At 43.1% G+C, this 16,455-nt stretch overlaps 1 protein-coding gene across 2 annotated transcripts in view; it reads left to right on the top strand.

Moving 5' to 3' along the window:
* Positions 1–16,455, top strand: part of HERC3 (HECT and RLD domain containing E3 ubiquitin protein ligase 3) — a 39,417-nt gene that overhangs the window by 4,656 nt on the left and 18,306 nt on the right. For both annotated transcript variants that reach the window (XR_014317450.1, XM_082759778.1), the window contains exons 3-12: positions 6,048–6,207; positions 7,637–7,713; positions 8,295–8,516; positions 10,523–10,614; positions 11,628–11,758; positions 11,880–12,040; positions 12,566–12,642; positions 13,255–13,379; positions 13,924–13,983; positions 16,088–16,199. Coding sequence is in view for 1 of the 2 variants with exons in the window: in XM_082759778.1 (XP_082615904.1) it covers positions 6,048–6,207; positions 7,637–7,713; positions 8,295–8,516; positions 10,523–10,614; positions 11,628–11,758; positions 11,880–12,040; positions 12,566–12,642; positions 13,255–13,379; positions 13,924–13,983; positions 16,088–16,199 (1,217 nt within the window). In the remaining variant the exon portion in view is untranslated. The remainder of the gene's footprint in view (positions 1–6,047; positions 6,208–7,636; positions 7,714–8,294; positions 8,517–10,522; positions 10,615–11,627; positions 11,759–11,879; positions 12,041–12,565; positions 12,643–13,254; positions 13,380–13,923; positions 13,984–16,087; positions 16,200–16,455) is intronic.

The raw sequence follows: 16,455 nt of genomic DNA, 5'->3' as shown, positions 1-16,455 counted from the left end.
CAGGGATTACTGAGGGAATATTTTATGCTGAATGAGGATGAGTTGATGGAGATTTTTTTACTGGAAGTGTCCTTTCCTGATGTTACTGCTTAGGAGAATTAATTCAGAGATCTTCCTGGTAAAGAGTTAAGAGTCCACTGTCCTGCAAAATCAGTCTGAGTTTGCTCAATTTCCTGAGCATCATCAGGTGTTACCATGCATTCAGTCTCCAGTGTATAGTGATAATTTTGAATTACAGTAGTTTAAGGAAACAAGAAGCTTATTTCTAACTGTACCTCTAAACTTCCTCTGTAGCCCTGTAATCTCGCTTAGATTTGGTTCTCTCCAGGTCTGTCCTGATGTCTTGCCTCCCTGTGATGGGAAGCATGTTTTATCTGAGTGTGCCTATGTATGCTAGGCCTAGATACCCGAGGTAAAGGCTGTTGTGGAATTTGGGCTAAATTATGGAGGTGTGTGAGATACCCAGCTGTTTTTTAGATGTTTGTAAAGCCTTAGACACGTGTTTGAGATGTTGAACGTGTTTTATTACAGGGATTTCTTCTCTGCAGCTCATTCAGACTACTGCTAGTGGGGAATAAAAAAAAAATAATGTTGGGAGGGGGAGGGAGCTTTGGTAATTAACATCCCAAGGGAGCTACAAAAAAGTGTCTGGCACCAACGTTGCCTTGAACCTTCCCTCTGGTAGCAAACAGCAGGCAAGACCATGGCATTACAGATTTCCTGCCTGGATGCAGAAGTTCAGGGCGATATTGTCTCAGTTCATGTTGTAGAATCTCAGTGCTCATTGCTGCAGGGGCTGCAAATATCACGTCCAATCTCAAATATCATTACACAGAGTCTCACTACGTATAACCCCTGTCACTTGAATTTCTCTGAACACAGTGGCCTTGCTTTTCAAATGCAAATTTACTTCCTCTGAACTCTGGCGTGGAGCTAAAGTGGCCAGAAACACCGATGCCCACGGCGGTGTGCCTGTAAATCATAAACTGTGTAACAGCTGAGAATTCAGCTGTGTGACCCGTTTGTAAGGACAGCCTGGATGGATCGTCCTCTTGTAGCCTCTTCCCTGTTGGGGAGAAGCCAGCTGGGAGGCCCTGCTTGCTGGGGAGCAGGAGGAGAAGCGGCAGGGCTGGTGTTTGTTGGAGGCAGCCATGGGAGGTGAGCAAGTCACAGGTGAGGAGGAGTGGCTGCTGCCTGGAATAGGTAAGGTCTAGAACCACGTACAGCGGTAGGAGAATGTGGCTTTGGGGAAGGGGGAAGCTAACCAGAAGGGCTGAGGTTGGAAGGGACCTCTGGAGGCAATCTTGGTGGGAAGAGGTGCAACCCCCATGCTCGAGCAGGACAACTGAGGGTAGGTAGCCCAGGGCCACGTCCAGGCAGCTTTTGAAGACCCGTGTTCACAAGGTCCCCCCAGCTCCTCTTCTGCAAAGTTGCTTTCCAGCTGGAAACAGCTGCTCCTGCAGCAGTTGTGTGGAGAAATGCTCACTCTCTTAACACCTGACCTGCCTTTTAAACAGCGGGTTGCCCGTGTAAACTCCTGATAAAGAAACAGAGCTATGAGCATCTGTACTTTCATCAGAATGCTCTTCAAATCTTGCAGCAGAGAAAGGGGAATTGTTCTGTGCATGTATACACTTCTGATCTTGCTTCTGCCCTATGAACTAACTAATTCTTGGTGGTTTGTCTGGCCTGTTATACAGAATAACCTCTGCTAAATGACTGAATTTCATGTCCTTGAACACCTTTACTGCAGAAGCACAATAAAATCTTTCACGTTCCTGAGGTTTGTGTTAATCTGTGTCCTACTTGAGTGTACACATGAATCGCTTGTACTTTAGCCCTGTGATGGTAGTATGTACTTGACACTTTTTTCCTTTAGACACATTTATATCCAAAAGATCAGTTTGTGTTCTGAAGGGGGGAAAAAAAAAAAATGAAGTGCATCCAGGGATGACAGTGCTTTTGCTCTACATCCAGTAGCAAGCTGTGAGACCAGTTTCTCAGCCAACACCTTCCATTTTGCTTCTGAAGTACTGTTGCTAGAGCAAATGTTTTCAGGAAGAGCTTTCTCCAAAAGCTGTTTTATGAGTTGGGGTTGGGCTTGAGTGTATAAACTTTTTTTTACGAACCCAAAAGATGGGGTATTCAAGTTATATCAAACCTATGCCCTACTGAAAGCTGTTGAATCTGAGAATAAATAAAATCTCTTTTGTAAATGTTCAATAGGAGCGTGTTGATCCCTCCCTTTTCCTGTCACCTGCCTTCTGTGCAATAATATTTTCAAGCAGGACTTGTGAAACTGATTGGGATGTCATTGAAAGCAAGGACAAATGTGTTGCAGTGCCCGCACTGTACAGATGTGACTTCTCAGGAACATGGGGCTTTGTTCTGCTCCTGTGCAAATTGCTGCAGGATTGATTTGAAGAGGAACTAAGTCAGCAGGCCAAGTGCTTCTGGAAATTCTGGGCTTCTTAGTCAAAGCCTTCCTTCTAGAAGAGAATATGAAATGCCTCTGTGAAGGCTAAACGTTTCCTGTTTCTGTGCAGAACTGCTCTGATAACATGGAACGACGGCTAAATAGCACCTGTCCAGTTACAAAAAGTGGAGCAAACCCCTTAGGTCTTGCTTGCAGCGTGTGGTATATGAAGCAATGCTCTCTGTGCTGGAGGGATTTGGAGGTGCTTCAGTTAGATCCCTCGGCTCAGACAGTCACAGGGTGCAAGGACACGACTACAGCAGTCATCTGTCTGCAGGACTGACCACAGGATGGCCGAGGTGGGAAGGGACCTCTGGAGATCAGCTGGTCCAACCCCCTGCCGAGCAGGGTCACCTAGAGCACATTGCACAGGATGGCATCCAGGCAGGGTTTGAATATCTCCAGTGAAGGAGACTCCACAACCTCTCTGGGAGGCCTGTCCCAGAGCTCTGTCACCTCACATTTAAGAAGCGCCCCTCATATTCAGCCAGAACCTCCTGGGCTTCAGTTTGTGCCTGTTGCTGGGCACCACTGAAGAGTCTGGCCCTGTCCTCTTAACTCCCTCCCTTCAGATATCTGTGTACATTGATCAGTTCCCCTCTCAGTCCTCTTTTCTCTGTGCTAAACAGACTGGGACACCCAGCAAACACTATCTCAGAGAAAGGCTCGGCAAGGAGGAGAGAGGTGGTGGCAGCAAAGCAGTGGGGCTGGCGTCAGCAGGGCGGTGCCAGCTGCCTACGTGCTGTGCACCTCATCGGGGCAGAGACTGTCTGCAGACACAGAGGCGTGTTCCCAAAACTGTCCTCGGGTGTTGCTGCTGACAGCCCACAGCTCCAGAGGTGGTGTGAATGAAGCCAGGGGAGCTGCCTTGCTTCCCGTGCTTCCTTGCATGCTGGCTGGGTCAGATTATGCTTTCAGAAGCACCTGATAGCATCACAAATTCTATATATTTGCTTAGGTAGTCTATACAGTCTGATCTCCTCCTCTTCAATCCCAGGCTCTGGATGTTCTTCATGGCAGCTGTGACCACGAGAGAACTGCGTGAGAGGAGCTGAAAATGTGCAGAAGGCAATCACGGGGTGATGCACGGGGGCTTTAAAGCAGAGAGGAAGGGGTGAAAAGGCCCTGACAAACAGCACGTGTTTTTTTTCCCTCTGCAGTTACCAGTTTCCAGGTGTCAGCACCAGGCTTCACAGGGAGTGGTGTTTCCTGGAAAAGGTGCTGAGTGTATTGGTGCTTCTGATGCTGGTAAAAGCGGTGAATAGCTAAGGCAGTGCTGACAAAACAAGGAGTAACCCTTGGCTTGCGAGCATTTCAGGTCCTGGAGCTTGTTTTTTCTCTTCTCCTTTTTCCATTGAAACACTCAGACGTGTTTTAATGCTCAGCTGACTTTATTAGGACTGAAATCACGAAGCTCACCACAGCCTTGAAATACAGCTGGGGTGTCCATGTGCAGAATCACCTCTGGGATGACTAGTGGAGACCGAGGAATCAGCAGTGAGCTGAAGGATCCTACTAAATGTATGAAAATCTTGTCAGAGAGCTTGGGGATCCGCTGTTGTTTATGAGCTTTTTGTACTGTGTCTTTACCAAATTTCTGCCTGTTGACAGCTGCCGTGATGTAGCTCAGAGGAATTTCAACAGTTGGTTTTCCCTCCCCTGTGTTTCTCCTGCCATCTATTATCTGGGCAAGATACCTAATGTAGAGACTCAGCCCTTTCTGAGCAGAAAGAAACAACCGAGAGGGACAAATGTGCTGAGTTGCTTGTTCTCAAGCTGGGGAGGACACGAGGAGCTCCACTTAGGTGTCCGAGAGGACTGATACTGCTTGAAACTCTTCCAAGCAACAGCTGCTTCTCCCTGGGGGAGAAAACCAGATTTTGCCCCTGAAGGTGTAGCATTAGGGCTGATTTCAGACAGAAGAAGCCATCTGGTGCTGTCCACGTACATCACAGGACACTTAGGGCTGAAAGATTTTGCCACATCCTCTAGGAAAAGCTTGTCTAGCAACTGGAAGCTATGCATAGAAAAAATATACCCGCCTGCTGGTAAACTTAGGAGGAGTAGCAAATGGGATCAGTAATTCATTGTTCTAATCAGTGTCATATAACTGGGTGCTTCGTGCTTCCAGCAGTCTCAGACACCAAAGATCTTGCAGTGTAGCTTTTCAACAGCACTAAGTAGAAGCCCTGTTTTACAAATTCGGAAGCTACAGACCAAAGGTGAGCTTTTCATGCTTTTTCATTTTTGGCCAAGCTTTATTGCAGTTTCCAACACCTTCAAGCTAAATCACCTTGCCTGTCAGAGCTGAGTTATACAAGCTTATAGCAGCTGTCCTCAGCTTCTGTTGGAGTGTGGCTGCGACGTACGGACAGGCAAGAAAATGCTGGAGCAGCACTGGGAACCATGCCTGTCACGATCCAAAAAATCGCTGTCCTGGAAGTGCTTTGCCTTTTCATCTTTTTAGGAAAAGATCTGACAAGGTCGGGACCAAAAGAAGTCAAACCTTGGTATGTTTGTTTATGCTCAGGTGAAATGGACAGAAGAGAGAAGTGAAAACGGGAACTCCATGAGGTAGCGCAGAATGACAAGTGGGAAGTGAGAGGGGGACTTAATCAAACTAATCACCACCTTGCAGCTTATGCAGTGCATCTTTCTTCATCCACTCCGAAACATTTCTTCAGGGAAGAAGGAAGAAAATCAGCTTTGCTTCTGTCTGGCTTGTGGGGAGTTTTTCCATTCAGCTGTCTGTCAGTTCCAGCGTTTTGTTGCAAGACGAGACCTTTTCATGTCAGTTTGTAAAAGCTCTGCGTAATGAGTAAGACTTGGTTGCTGATGTTCTAAAAATAGCTGTCAAACCTATTCCAGTTGCATAACATGACATGACAATGAAAAGTAAATTGTGGGTAATCTTCCAAAGGAATGAGTGTTGTTTTTTTTTTTTTTCTCTCTTTTATTCCTCTGTAAGGCCCTCTTGTTCTTTATACGATTTTTTTAATGAGCATCTGACACCAATAGAAGCACTGCTAGCAACAGGTTGGTAGGTTCAAACCTGTTCCAGGCTTAGCACTGGGAGTGTTGTGACATGTGTGCTTTGTGCATCGGGTAGAAAAGCAAGAGACAACTGAATTGATGAGCTTTTTGGACAACCTCTCATTGGACATGAGAGGTGTGGAAGGTCAAATGTATTTTACAGGGTTTGCTGGCTTCTGAGCCCTTGCTGATCCCCACATCCAGGCTGAATTAGGAAACATCAAATCTGAGAAGTCTGGTTGTTCCTAAATAACCTGATTGCCTGTATCTGAGAGGCTGTCTGTGTGTAGGCTATCATTGTGCTCTGGGGCGTGTACCTGCCCTTATCCTATGATTCACAAGCCAGACTTTCAGAAGAGCTCAGCAGTTTCAGTAAAGGTTGGTGCTTTCCTCTTGTAGGAAATGTTTTAAAACTAAATTGAGCATCAACACACCTTCTGAATGGCTTTGCCTACAGGTTTATCCAGACCTGATGTCTGGATGTAGCTATGAGACCAGTCCTGTGACCAGTTTTTTCTTTTTTTTTCTTTTTTCTCAGAACAAATTGGAGCCCTGGCAGGGCAGCACATAGTCCACGTGGCCTGCGGAGAGTCTCACAGCGTGGCACTCAGCGACCAGGGGCAGCTCTTCTCCTGGGGTGCCGGCAGCGATGGGCAGTTGGGCCTCACCACGATAGAAGAAGCAGTGACAGTGCCAAGGTAAATTTTTGAAGAGGTTCAAGTTTCCTTAAGGCACCTACTTGGAGGTGTTGTGTCAGGGGTTTTTCACCTTCCAGCCTGGAGCATTGCTCTCACTCCAAGGGCTGGTAATTGGGCGCTTCTCATGTACCAGTAGTAGCATGATGCCTCCTCCTTTCCCCTCTCAGCATTTTTTAAGTTTCATTGGCATTCAGGAAGTTTGGGCAGGCCAGGACTTCTGTTTCTGGACTTTGGTGCTGGGGGCACATGAAGAAAGAGCATGCTCAGCTTCTTCAAAGAAAAATCTGTCGGTGTTTTCTACAGAGCAAGGAGATACATGAGGGAGGACTCCAAAACAGAAATGTTGTGTGGTGTCTGTTTATTCCACTCCCTAGAAATCCTTTGAGTTCACAAGGCCATATTTCAAGAACGGGGTAAAAATATGGCCTTGTGAACTGGCACCTCAGTTTTGAAACTCTTGCAGTGTTGCCCATTAGCACCTTCTGCTTGTCAGCAAAGCTTCTTACCCAGCCCATTGCAATTCTGAATAGTCTGTGTTGCTCAGAAACTTCAGGGAATTGCTCTTTTATTTTTTTTATTCACTTGCTTAATGTCTGTTACCTGTCTCAGAGTACTAAGAGTATTAAGTACAAGGACATGTGGATGGAGCAGGGGCCAGTGGCTGACATCCAAAGCAGTTCGCAGATGACATGTCACAGCTTAGCACCACAATGAAGACAGCTGATCTCTTTGTACCCAGTGGTGTTGTATCAGGCTACATTAATAACAGATCTGTTCTGTCTGTTATTCTGGTTACCGCTGCATATCCAGCGCAGAGCAGGAAGAGGAGGTTTGGGGCACCTATCTAGTAGGGTGGCTGTTATTATTGGAACAGTATTTAAAGAAAATGAGTTCTAGTTGCAAAAGCACATATTTCAGATGAAGGGCTCTGTGGGAAGAAAGCTCTTAACTTGCAGGCGGATCTGATACAACAAAGAGAGACATGCTCACATGCCAATGTAATTGTGCCATTTTAAAAATAACATTTTTTTGAAGCAACTTGAACCTTTGACGTACTGTTCTTTGTGCAAAACACTTGAAGAGGTTTTGGTTCTATAACTCATAGGAACTACTATGCCCTGATGGGTTGAAGGATGTCAATGCCTGTAAAAGAATAGTAGAGACACCAAAAAATGTTTCTTTCCCCACCATTTTCAGATGTCTGGAAATGTAGCAGTAAAGATAGTTGGAGTTGGTAATCAAGTATCTAGATCTCCTCACAGATTTGTATTTATTATGCATAGATCTGTATCACCTCCAAGATTCAATTCCTCATCTCAAAATCACAGGTTATATGTGTGTCTAGAATACCTGAATGGAAATGATAAATTAATCTATGGACATACTATATTTGTGGATAATTATTCTAAAATAATGTCGTCTTCTTTAGGTTGATAAAGAAGCTGAACCAACAGACGATACTGCAGGTTTCCTGTGGAAACTGGCATTGCCTGGCTTTGGCAGCAGGTGCTGTAACATTCATTATTTACTACCAAGATTTCTGCTGTTGTTTTGCACAGTGTCCAAGATTGCTTATTTCTGCACAATAAACCAAGGACATCCCCGTCTCAACTGTTTTTGGGACAAATGTGAGACAATAAAGTGGATCAGATACCATGAATATTGAAGAGCTTTGCCAATACTGCCAAGAAAGGAAGCATCACTCATTACGCACTGCCTCACTAGTGAATAATGGCAGGAACAATTAAAAGCTTTCCATCTTGATGTAGAAAAATGTGTAGAGTTAATTCTGTTGCGTCAAAATTATCCTTGGCTCTTCTGTATGCAACATGTGGACCATTCTTTGTTGTGTTGTTTAAGTTACAGCAGTCCATGTTGTATTTTGCACTTAGTTACGCATCTTTCTTTACTTAATGTCTTTGGACAGGGCTTTTATTTTAGGAAAGATCATCTTGCTTGATTTTTCCATCATGAGGTTTGGGTGGGAGAGAAGCCCCCAGCAATGGTGTTCATTTTGACAAACTTGCTCTTCTGTTGACCAGCTCTTATTCACTGTTCTCTTTTTTTTTTGTTTTGTTTTGTTTCAGATGGCCAGTTCTTCACATGGGGACAGAACAGCTATGGTCAGCTGGGCTTGGGTAAAGAATGTCCCTCCCAAGCCAGTCCACAACGTGTCAAATCTCTTGATGGCATCCCTTTGGCTCAGGTTGCTGCAGGTGGAGCACACAGTTTTGCCCTCTCTCTCTCAGGAGCTGTGTTTGGCTGGGGGAAGAACAGCTCAGGACAACTGGGACTAAGTGATGAACGAGGTATTGAAATTATGCTCTTTGGTGAAAGAAGGATGGACGTTTTTTTGTCTGAGTGACACTCTTTTTTCTTTTGACAGTCTGTTTTTACTGAGCAGATGTAGAAACCTCAGCAGCTCCTTAGGTTTTCTGCCTTAGAGGACAGAAAAAGTCTTTGGCTCTATAGGCTTTTTATGATTAGTCGTAATAGAAACACCTCTTTTTCCCTTGTAGATGTTAGTGGGAGTGAAGGTCAAAAAAAAAGTGTCAAAATGCAGGAACCCAGGAAAGTGCTTATGTTATTCTTCCCCTCAGAAACACTCTGTTTATATGTTATTTGAAGTTGATATAGAGCAAAGGCTCTCCATGTGGAACAACAAACTGAACTTGCGCAGTTTTTCCGACATGCAGGGCCAGTGGTATGTTTTATTTCAGGTGGTCATGATCAGTGAAGCCTAGCCATCAACAGACCTGAAGACTGATTTATAAATTAGGCTTCAAGAGTGGATATGACATTACCACTAGTCTGAAAAGTCCGGATTCCCTCAGCTTATTAATGTGCTCTTTAACTATTTGCAAAGGCAAGAGAGATTTTCTTTGGAGTTTCAGATCAACCTCTTCATCTTTATCTGCATAGTTTCTGAGTAGCTTTAAGTATCTAGGCAAGTTACTGAGTGTGGATGTGAAATGCAACACACATGGATAATTTGCTTTGCATGGGTGAATACATGAGGTGTGTATATATTTAAAACTGTTAGGTTGTGTATATAGTAGCTTATAAACACCGTATGTTGCAAGAGAAAAGCATTGCCTCACATTTTGTCTACCTATAAGGGAACGATGCAACTTGACAACCCACCCTACCAACTGAAACATGTATTTAAAGCAATTACTCAAAACCAGCCTGTATGCTTAATTTCATCTTGCTTTGCACTTTTAGGAATACGAAACGCAATTGTAAGACTTGTAACACATTTTGTGCTTTCTCAAAAATGCTCCAGGTTTATTATCTTTATGGTTTGTAAGATAGAGGACTGGCCTTGTATAAGAGCATCTATGTTCTTTGCATGGCGTTTGACAGATTAATGCTTCTGATTTCAACACAGCACTATTAGAAATGCTGCAGCTTGTGTATTAGAAGTTTACTTGTTTACTTTGTGCTAAACTGCAGAACAAAGTAAATGAAAAAAGCCTGCCCTCATTTTTAAATGCATGAAAATGTGACCATTTTCCTTTCGCTATACAGAAAAAAAAAAGCACCTGTCAAATCCTTGGGTGAGAGTCTTAAAAATTGAACAACTTCTATAGGTAGGAACTGGGTTTTTTGTTGGTACAAAGTAAGCAGCTGTTCCCCTTGCTGTCTGAAGCTGGTTTGGGGTACCTACTGCTTCTTTAAGTGCTTTTTTAATAATAAAAATATATATATTCTTTTAAATCAGTGAAACATATAGCCTTGCATAGTGTATTTATCCTCGAGATGTGTACTTTTAATGATTAGAATGTCATAGTGAAGGAGAAAAGCACCATTTAACTGTTGGCAGAGATTAGCCTTTGCAAGTAGGAGGATCTTAAAGCATGACAACAGAAGGAAGACTAGGTATTTAAATGCACCTGCTGCTTGCCATGTGTATTGGACACATCAGGATTGTTCTGTATGAAGAAGTCGTAGCAAGCTTTTGGAAACAAAAGTGAGGAGTTTGGAATGGGGCATGAGGCTGAAGGTGGGTGTAGCTCACCTGCACTAGTCGTGTCCCCAGTTGCAAGCACACATTGAATTTATACAAAACACATTATATATTTGTGTTCTTGCAATACCCAATGGTTTTTGAACCAGGGCAAATATTTTAAGACTGGAGGGAGAAAGCAACAGTAAAGTAATAAGGGATCTGTTGTTTTTCCCACGTTTGTTAAAGCTGTGCTCCATCTGAATTATAGAACAAGTCTGAAAATCAGACTGCTGCCAGAGGTTTTATCAGGCATTTCGGATTGTGTTTATGAAAGAATTCCTTTATTTCATTTGTCTTACACAGACCGAGAATCGCCTTGCCATGTGAAGCTGTTGCGGTCTCAGAAGGTTGTTTACATCAGCTGTGGAGAGGAACACACGGCAGTTCTAACAAAGGTAGAGGAGCTAACCTGGAAGCCCCGGCTGCTGTCTTGCCTGCCTGATGGTTTCACTTTAGTTTCCTAGGAAATGATAGAAAAGAGCAGACTGACCAACCTTATTTCATCTAACACCAGTAAGAGAAACTAAACCAAAAGTAAAGTCTTGTGATAATTTATTCTGAGATTCTTTGCCCACATGATCCATTGCCATTTTTAAGATGAAGATGTTAGTAATCCATGACAATAAATAGTAAAACTCAGATGAATCACTCAAAGAAATGAGCTTTGAGGAATAGAAAAGAACAAACATATATCTTAGGAGGTTAAAAATAACATTGTATTGGAAGATGGAGAGTTATTGTGCTTCAGAGTAAAAGGCAAGCCAGAAATAATGGGCTGTAAAATGAAAAGTTATCGGTCAGTCACAGCATTTACAAGAGGTTTGCAGTTCCAAAGCTACTGCAGTTTCCAAGTAGTGTGTAGTTTAACAGAGGATAGGGATGGCATTTGGAAGATCACTGTTCCAGTTCTTGCCTTGCCCCTGCCACTTCCTAGGTATTGCTTCCTTGGTTGGTGCCAACATGTTCTCCACTGAAAAATGAATCGAAACAGCTAGCTGTGGGATTCCAGTGGGAGAACCACTGTGAAGACCAGAGAGTGTGGGTCTTTTTCCAGGAAAAAGCTCATCATCCTTTTGATCAGCAGCCACCAGAGATCAGTGTAAAGTACTGTGGAAATGGGTGCTATTGAACCATGGTTAAACCTTCTGAGATTTCAGGCCCATTAGGTAATGGTGGGGGGAAGCTTGTCTGCTGCAGGCATACTAAGAGATAAGTCTGACACTCTCTGATGGGTGGCAAGGAAGCAATTTGGAAGCTTCATTAGTGGAACCCAAGCTTATTTTCTGAATCCTTTGGAAATCCCCAGCAATCTCTGCTTAAGCTTGGGCTCGTAGTGGAACTGGAGTCAGAGAGATGCTGCTGGGATATGGGTCCTAAATGGAGAATATGCTGTTTGATTTGCTAACAGAGTGGAGGGGTGTTCACGTTCGGTGCAGGTTCCTGTGGGCAACTGGGACATGACTCCATGAATGACGAAGTGAACCCCCGAAGAGTTCTTGAGCTAATGGGCAGTGAAGTATCCCAGATTGCCTGTGGCAGGTGAGTCCTGTCCTTCAGTGGAGGTTAATGCTGACACTGGCTCTTGTAAATGGAAGGAATAGTCTTGCTTCTGCATTGTACACGTCAAAATTAAGTTAATTTGTACCCGTCTCTGTTACAGACACCACACTTTAGCCTTTGTGCCTTCTTCAGGAATGATCTATGCATTTGGCTGTGGAACAAGAGGCCAGCTGGGAACTGGGCACACTTGCAATGTTAAGTGTCCCTCTCCTGTGAAGGGTCACTGGGCAGCTCACAATGGGCAACTCTCAGGGAAGCCTGGTACGTACTGCGCGTGATTTAGAGCGGCAAATGGACATGAATCACTTCCTTTCATCCATTGCGGTCGAAAGACACCTTGACATTGTTCTGTGAAAGTGCTTGAAACGGCAAAAAAAACCCATTCCCCTGGCCTGAGTGCACTGGGGAATTACTGTGTGACCTCTTGCTCTCTGTTACTCTGTGTGCCCTCTCCCTTTCTCTTATCACGGCAGAGCTCAACATTTCACAATCTTGAGCCTTCATGAAATTGTCCTAATGCTGATTTCTGAGGGCTCTGATTTCTCATTAAAAAACCCATTGTAGTTTAAAAATTACAGCTTTCCCCTCCTGTCAGGCAGTATGTCTCAGAAAAAAAAAAAAAAAAAAAAAGTAAAATAAAGTGCTGAAGTGCTTGAGTTCCTACTGAGTTCAGCCTTGCCTTCAAGTGTAAAGCATTAGACACTGGCAGTGCAAATGTGGAGGAAAGGCAAAGCAGAAACTTGCGTTCATCAGCCCCTAACACAACTGTGTCGCTTTCCTCAACAGATGCCTGTAAATATCACATTGTTAAACATATCTTTTCTGGAGGAGACCAAACATTTGTGCTTTGCTCCAAATATGAGGTAAAACAAATGAAATACTTTCTCAAGCCTGTTCACCTGTCCCAGCCCTCACTATGCACCTTTTTTTGGTGGTAAACCACTTTGATCATCAGGGAAGGGAGTTACTTCCTTGGCAGATGGGAAGAAAGGGACTGCCTTCCTCCTGAGACAGTGGGGCCCAGGTGATCAGTGTAAGGCAGCGGAACACACAGTGGGGTTCTGACAGATCAGCTGGATTGTGGGCTGAATGATGGTTTTTCTCCTTCTGGCTTATTTATTCCAGTAAGTGTTTAACATACACTTTAGAGGCATGGAAATAAATCTAGACGAAATGTACTAAGCCTGTAGCTATATACAGCATTATTTAAAAGGCCTTTGGTACATTTAAGGAAATGTATTTTGTTTTTCTTTTTTCTTTTCCTCTTTGTAATAATGGTTTTGCTGATTGTCTTTTTTTTTTTTTTTCCCATGCCTTTCCTTTTGGCCCATTAGTAATGTTGCAGCTTCCTAATCAAGCCTGTTCAGAGATCGCACCCAGAGACCTATTAATTATATATAGAAAACTGAGATTTTTAATAAGAAGGAATTGTTTTTACAAGCCTTGTGTTTGCTGAAATCTGTATCTTCTCACAGAATTCCTTGCCTGCTGATGATTTCCGGACCATAAATGAAACGCGTTATACCTGTTTAATAAATGATGAAACTATAGATGTCTGGAGGCAAAAGCTTTTAGAAAAGAACAGTTCTAATTCTGTCAAGTAGGTATTGTGGCACTGGACAAGCCTATTATTGGAAGTTTTATTTAAATAATTTTGTTGGCTTCCATGCCCTGTTTTCACTTGAAATTCAGCAGCCTTTTCAAGTGTGGTTCTTGGTTATATCCAAGGGGAGTACAGGTGCCAGTCACAAGGATGCTAGGTTAGAGCTTCCTAGCAAAACCAGAGGAATTTAAGGCTGCTTCAGGATATTGCAAATAGTGGGTGGGAAATGGATTTAAAAGTTGTTCTTTATTATGTGCTTAGAGTTTGTGTAAAGCAGCAAGAAGCTGTGAACACACTGGTTAATTTTTTTCTTGTTTGCCTGCTATGAGAAGGGCAGAATAGATGGAAAGGCAGCACTGCTAACCTCCCTCCTTTGAAAGAGGAGTGTTATATGATCCTGAGTAAGCCACTTAGCCTTTGAATGATGGGATGATCTTGACGTTGTTTCCCATTGAAGGAAGGGAAGATAGCTGAAGAGATTTACTGGACATCTGTTTATACCCTCTCTCTCTGTTTTCTTTTGTCTTCCTGCTGCAAACAGTAATGTTGTTCAGATACTGTCCTCGGCTGCCTGCTGGAATGGAAGCTTCTTGGAGAAGAAGTAAGTATCAAAGAGAGTTAAGTAGCGTAGCTTTCCCTTGAGGCAGACTGGAATCTCTTCTTTTCTCTACTTGCTTTTGCACTGGGCTTTGATTTTTTGGTCAGGAGACTGGGGCAGAGAGTGTTTACGGAAGAGGTAGGCAGTCAGAGCTGGGTAAGGAAGGCAAATAGTCTAGGAAAGAGCATGGTTTAGTGTACATATACTGTACACGTTCCTGGAGTTGTCATGCTTATACTTTTTCTGTATGAAATTAATATAAAAATCTTTGAAAGAGAGGGTTGGGAATTTGACAAGAAGAGAAATGAGTGATTGATGCCACGTACCTGAATAGTCTCTCACCCAGCTGAGCTAGCTGATGAGGGCTAGTGCTTGTAAAGGGAGGGAGGCATACCTCAGCACAGGCTGCTCATGAAAAATACATCCAGGCCAGCATGGAAGCACTTTTCTTTTAGGTGACATCAGTTGTGAAAAAGTTTTGTGCTTTTGCGTATGAAAGCATGAGTTTCAAATGGATGTAACTAACAATAGGTGGTGACAAGGATGTAATAGGCACAGCTGAGTCAAAAGCTGTGGGCTGGGAAGGATTATGTTGCCTGCATTTGTGAAGGTTGGGGAGGTAACAGCATAAGTTGAGGTGGGGGAGGAATTTTTTATGGTGACGTAATGAATAAATGACCTGTAAGTAGGTGAAGATGAGCCTAGTTACTCTGAATAATTTTTGAGTAATCTTCTCCAAGAGCAGCTCGAAAAAGAAAACAAGTTACTCATTATGCTTGCATTTTTCAGCTGGTACAATGGTTGATTCTTCTCTAGCCTTGGGGAAAGGCAGCATTGTTACTGCATGTGGAGAGTTGTGTCATGTTGGTTTAAAACACTCAGTGAGTTTTCTAAGTTGTTGGGTCACTGCAAATAGTCCCATGCCTCCTTTGAATGTGGAAATGAATGGAGTGTGTGACTTGATCACCTCTGGGCAGTTCTCTTCACACCCTAATGATGTCCTGGCCAGTGCAGGACTTAACTTTCACAGAAGATCTGTGACTAAATAAATCATAACATTTGAAGCCAACGTATGCTGAGGTGAGGCTGTATTTAACTAGCTACTACTATGGAAATAACTGTTCTACTCCAGCAGACAATATTTACCTTCTCATATAATTACGGCCACATCAGAAAATTGACAAAGGCATCCCATGTTTAACCGGTACCGTTTCCTTCACAGTGTGTCTGGTATGACAGTGTCTCAGGGATGAGGAGTGACATACCTGGGAAATCTTGAGGTCAATAGATTTGTAGCAATTACTGTTTTTTTTACTAGCATCTGCAAAGATTTATGTGCATTTTTACTACAGACTGTGTTGCTGAGAGTCTCTGCTCCAGATGCTGCACATGCTCCAGGTGCTGAGCTAGGTAGCTTACCTGCTGGACTGCAGGACATTTCGGTGTCCCCAGATCTGGCTGTTGGACTGTGTTGTACTTTGCAGGCTTGCCTTCATTACCCCTTTTATACAGGTAGCCTGCGTAAATTACAGCCTTTCACACATAGCAGACAGGAGAGAACATTTCTGACGTCTGAAGACTGTTTACAACTGCTCTGTGGTTTGATTGCGATCATTTAGTTTTAGAAAAAATGAGAGTGGAATTACCAAGTTCTCTGAAATCTTGTTTGTTATGTTTTGAAAGCCTTCATCTGATGTTCCCTTGAATAATGTCATCTTATCACCCTTCCCTTTCTTACTGGGTGTTATTTTCTATAAAAATAAATAAAGTGTATGTGAAGAAAATGCAGAGGATCCTGAAATGATAGATAGGTATTATACAGGTTTTTAAGCAGTCAGTCCTGTTCAGGCAGGCTATTAGCATAGCGAGGAGTCCTGGGGAAACCAAAGAGTTTGATGAAGTGTTTATTTGCAAGAATCCGAAATCTAAGCAAGGCCCAGAAGAGTTCAGAAAGGGGCACTGTGCATCTTGTCCTTAGCAAGAAGATTCCAAGTTGTGTTTTGTTTCTAGTCTGGTTCATTTCCTGGAGGTCAGGCAGTGCCAATACAGAGGTAGTGTTTTCAATTCCTTCAACTTATGTCTGTTTGTCTCTGATTTTTTTTTAAAGAATTGATGAACATTTTAAAACCAGTCCAAAGACCCCAGGGATTGATTTGAACTCCACCAGAGTGCTGTTTGAGAAGCTGATGAACTCTCAACACTCCATTCTCCTAGACCAGGTATTGCACTTAAAAATTTTTGGGTATTCAGAGGGGATATAAAGGCTTTGTCCCTCTGAAACATGGGAGAAGAAGCGCATTTTTTAGGGAAAGTTTGTATTTCAAATCTGCAGGCCAGATTCATCTTGGTATCTGTGGATACATCTCCATTGACCTGGATGGATTTTGACCTCAGAAAACGTCTCAAAGATTTGTTTATAAAACAGTTTTTTTTCATGGCATTTAATACTTGAACTAACTGCTGAAATTAATTCTT

The sequence above is a fragment of the Aythya marila genome (assembly GCF_965140915.1).
Source record: "Aythya marila genome assembly, chromosome: 4".
Classification (NCBI taxonomy): Eukaryota; Metazoa; Chordata; class Aves; order Anseriformes; family Anatidae; genus Aythya; species Aythya marila.
This window is presented reverse-complemented; position numbering and strand designations above follow the sequence as displayed.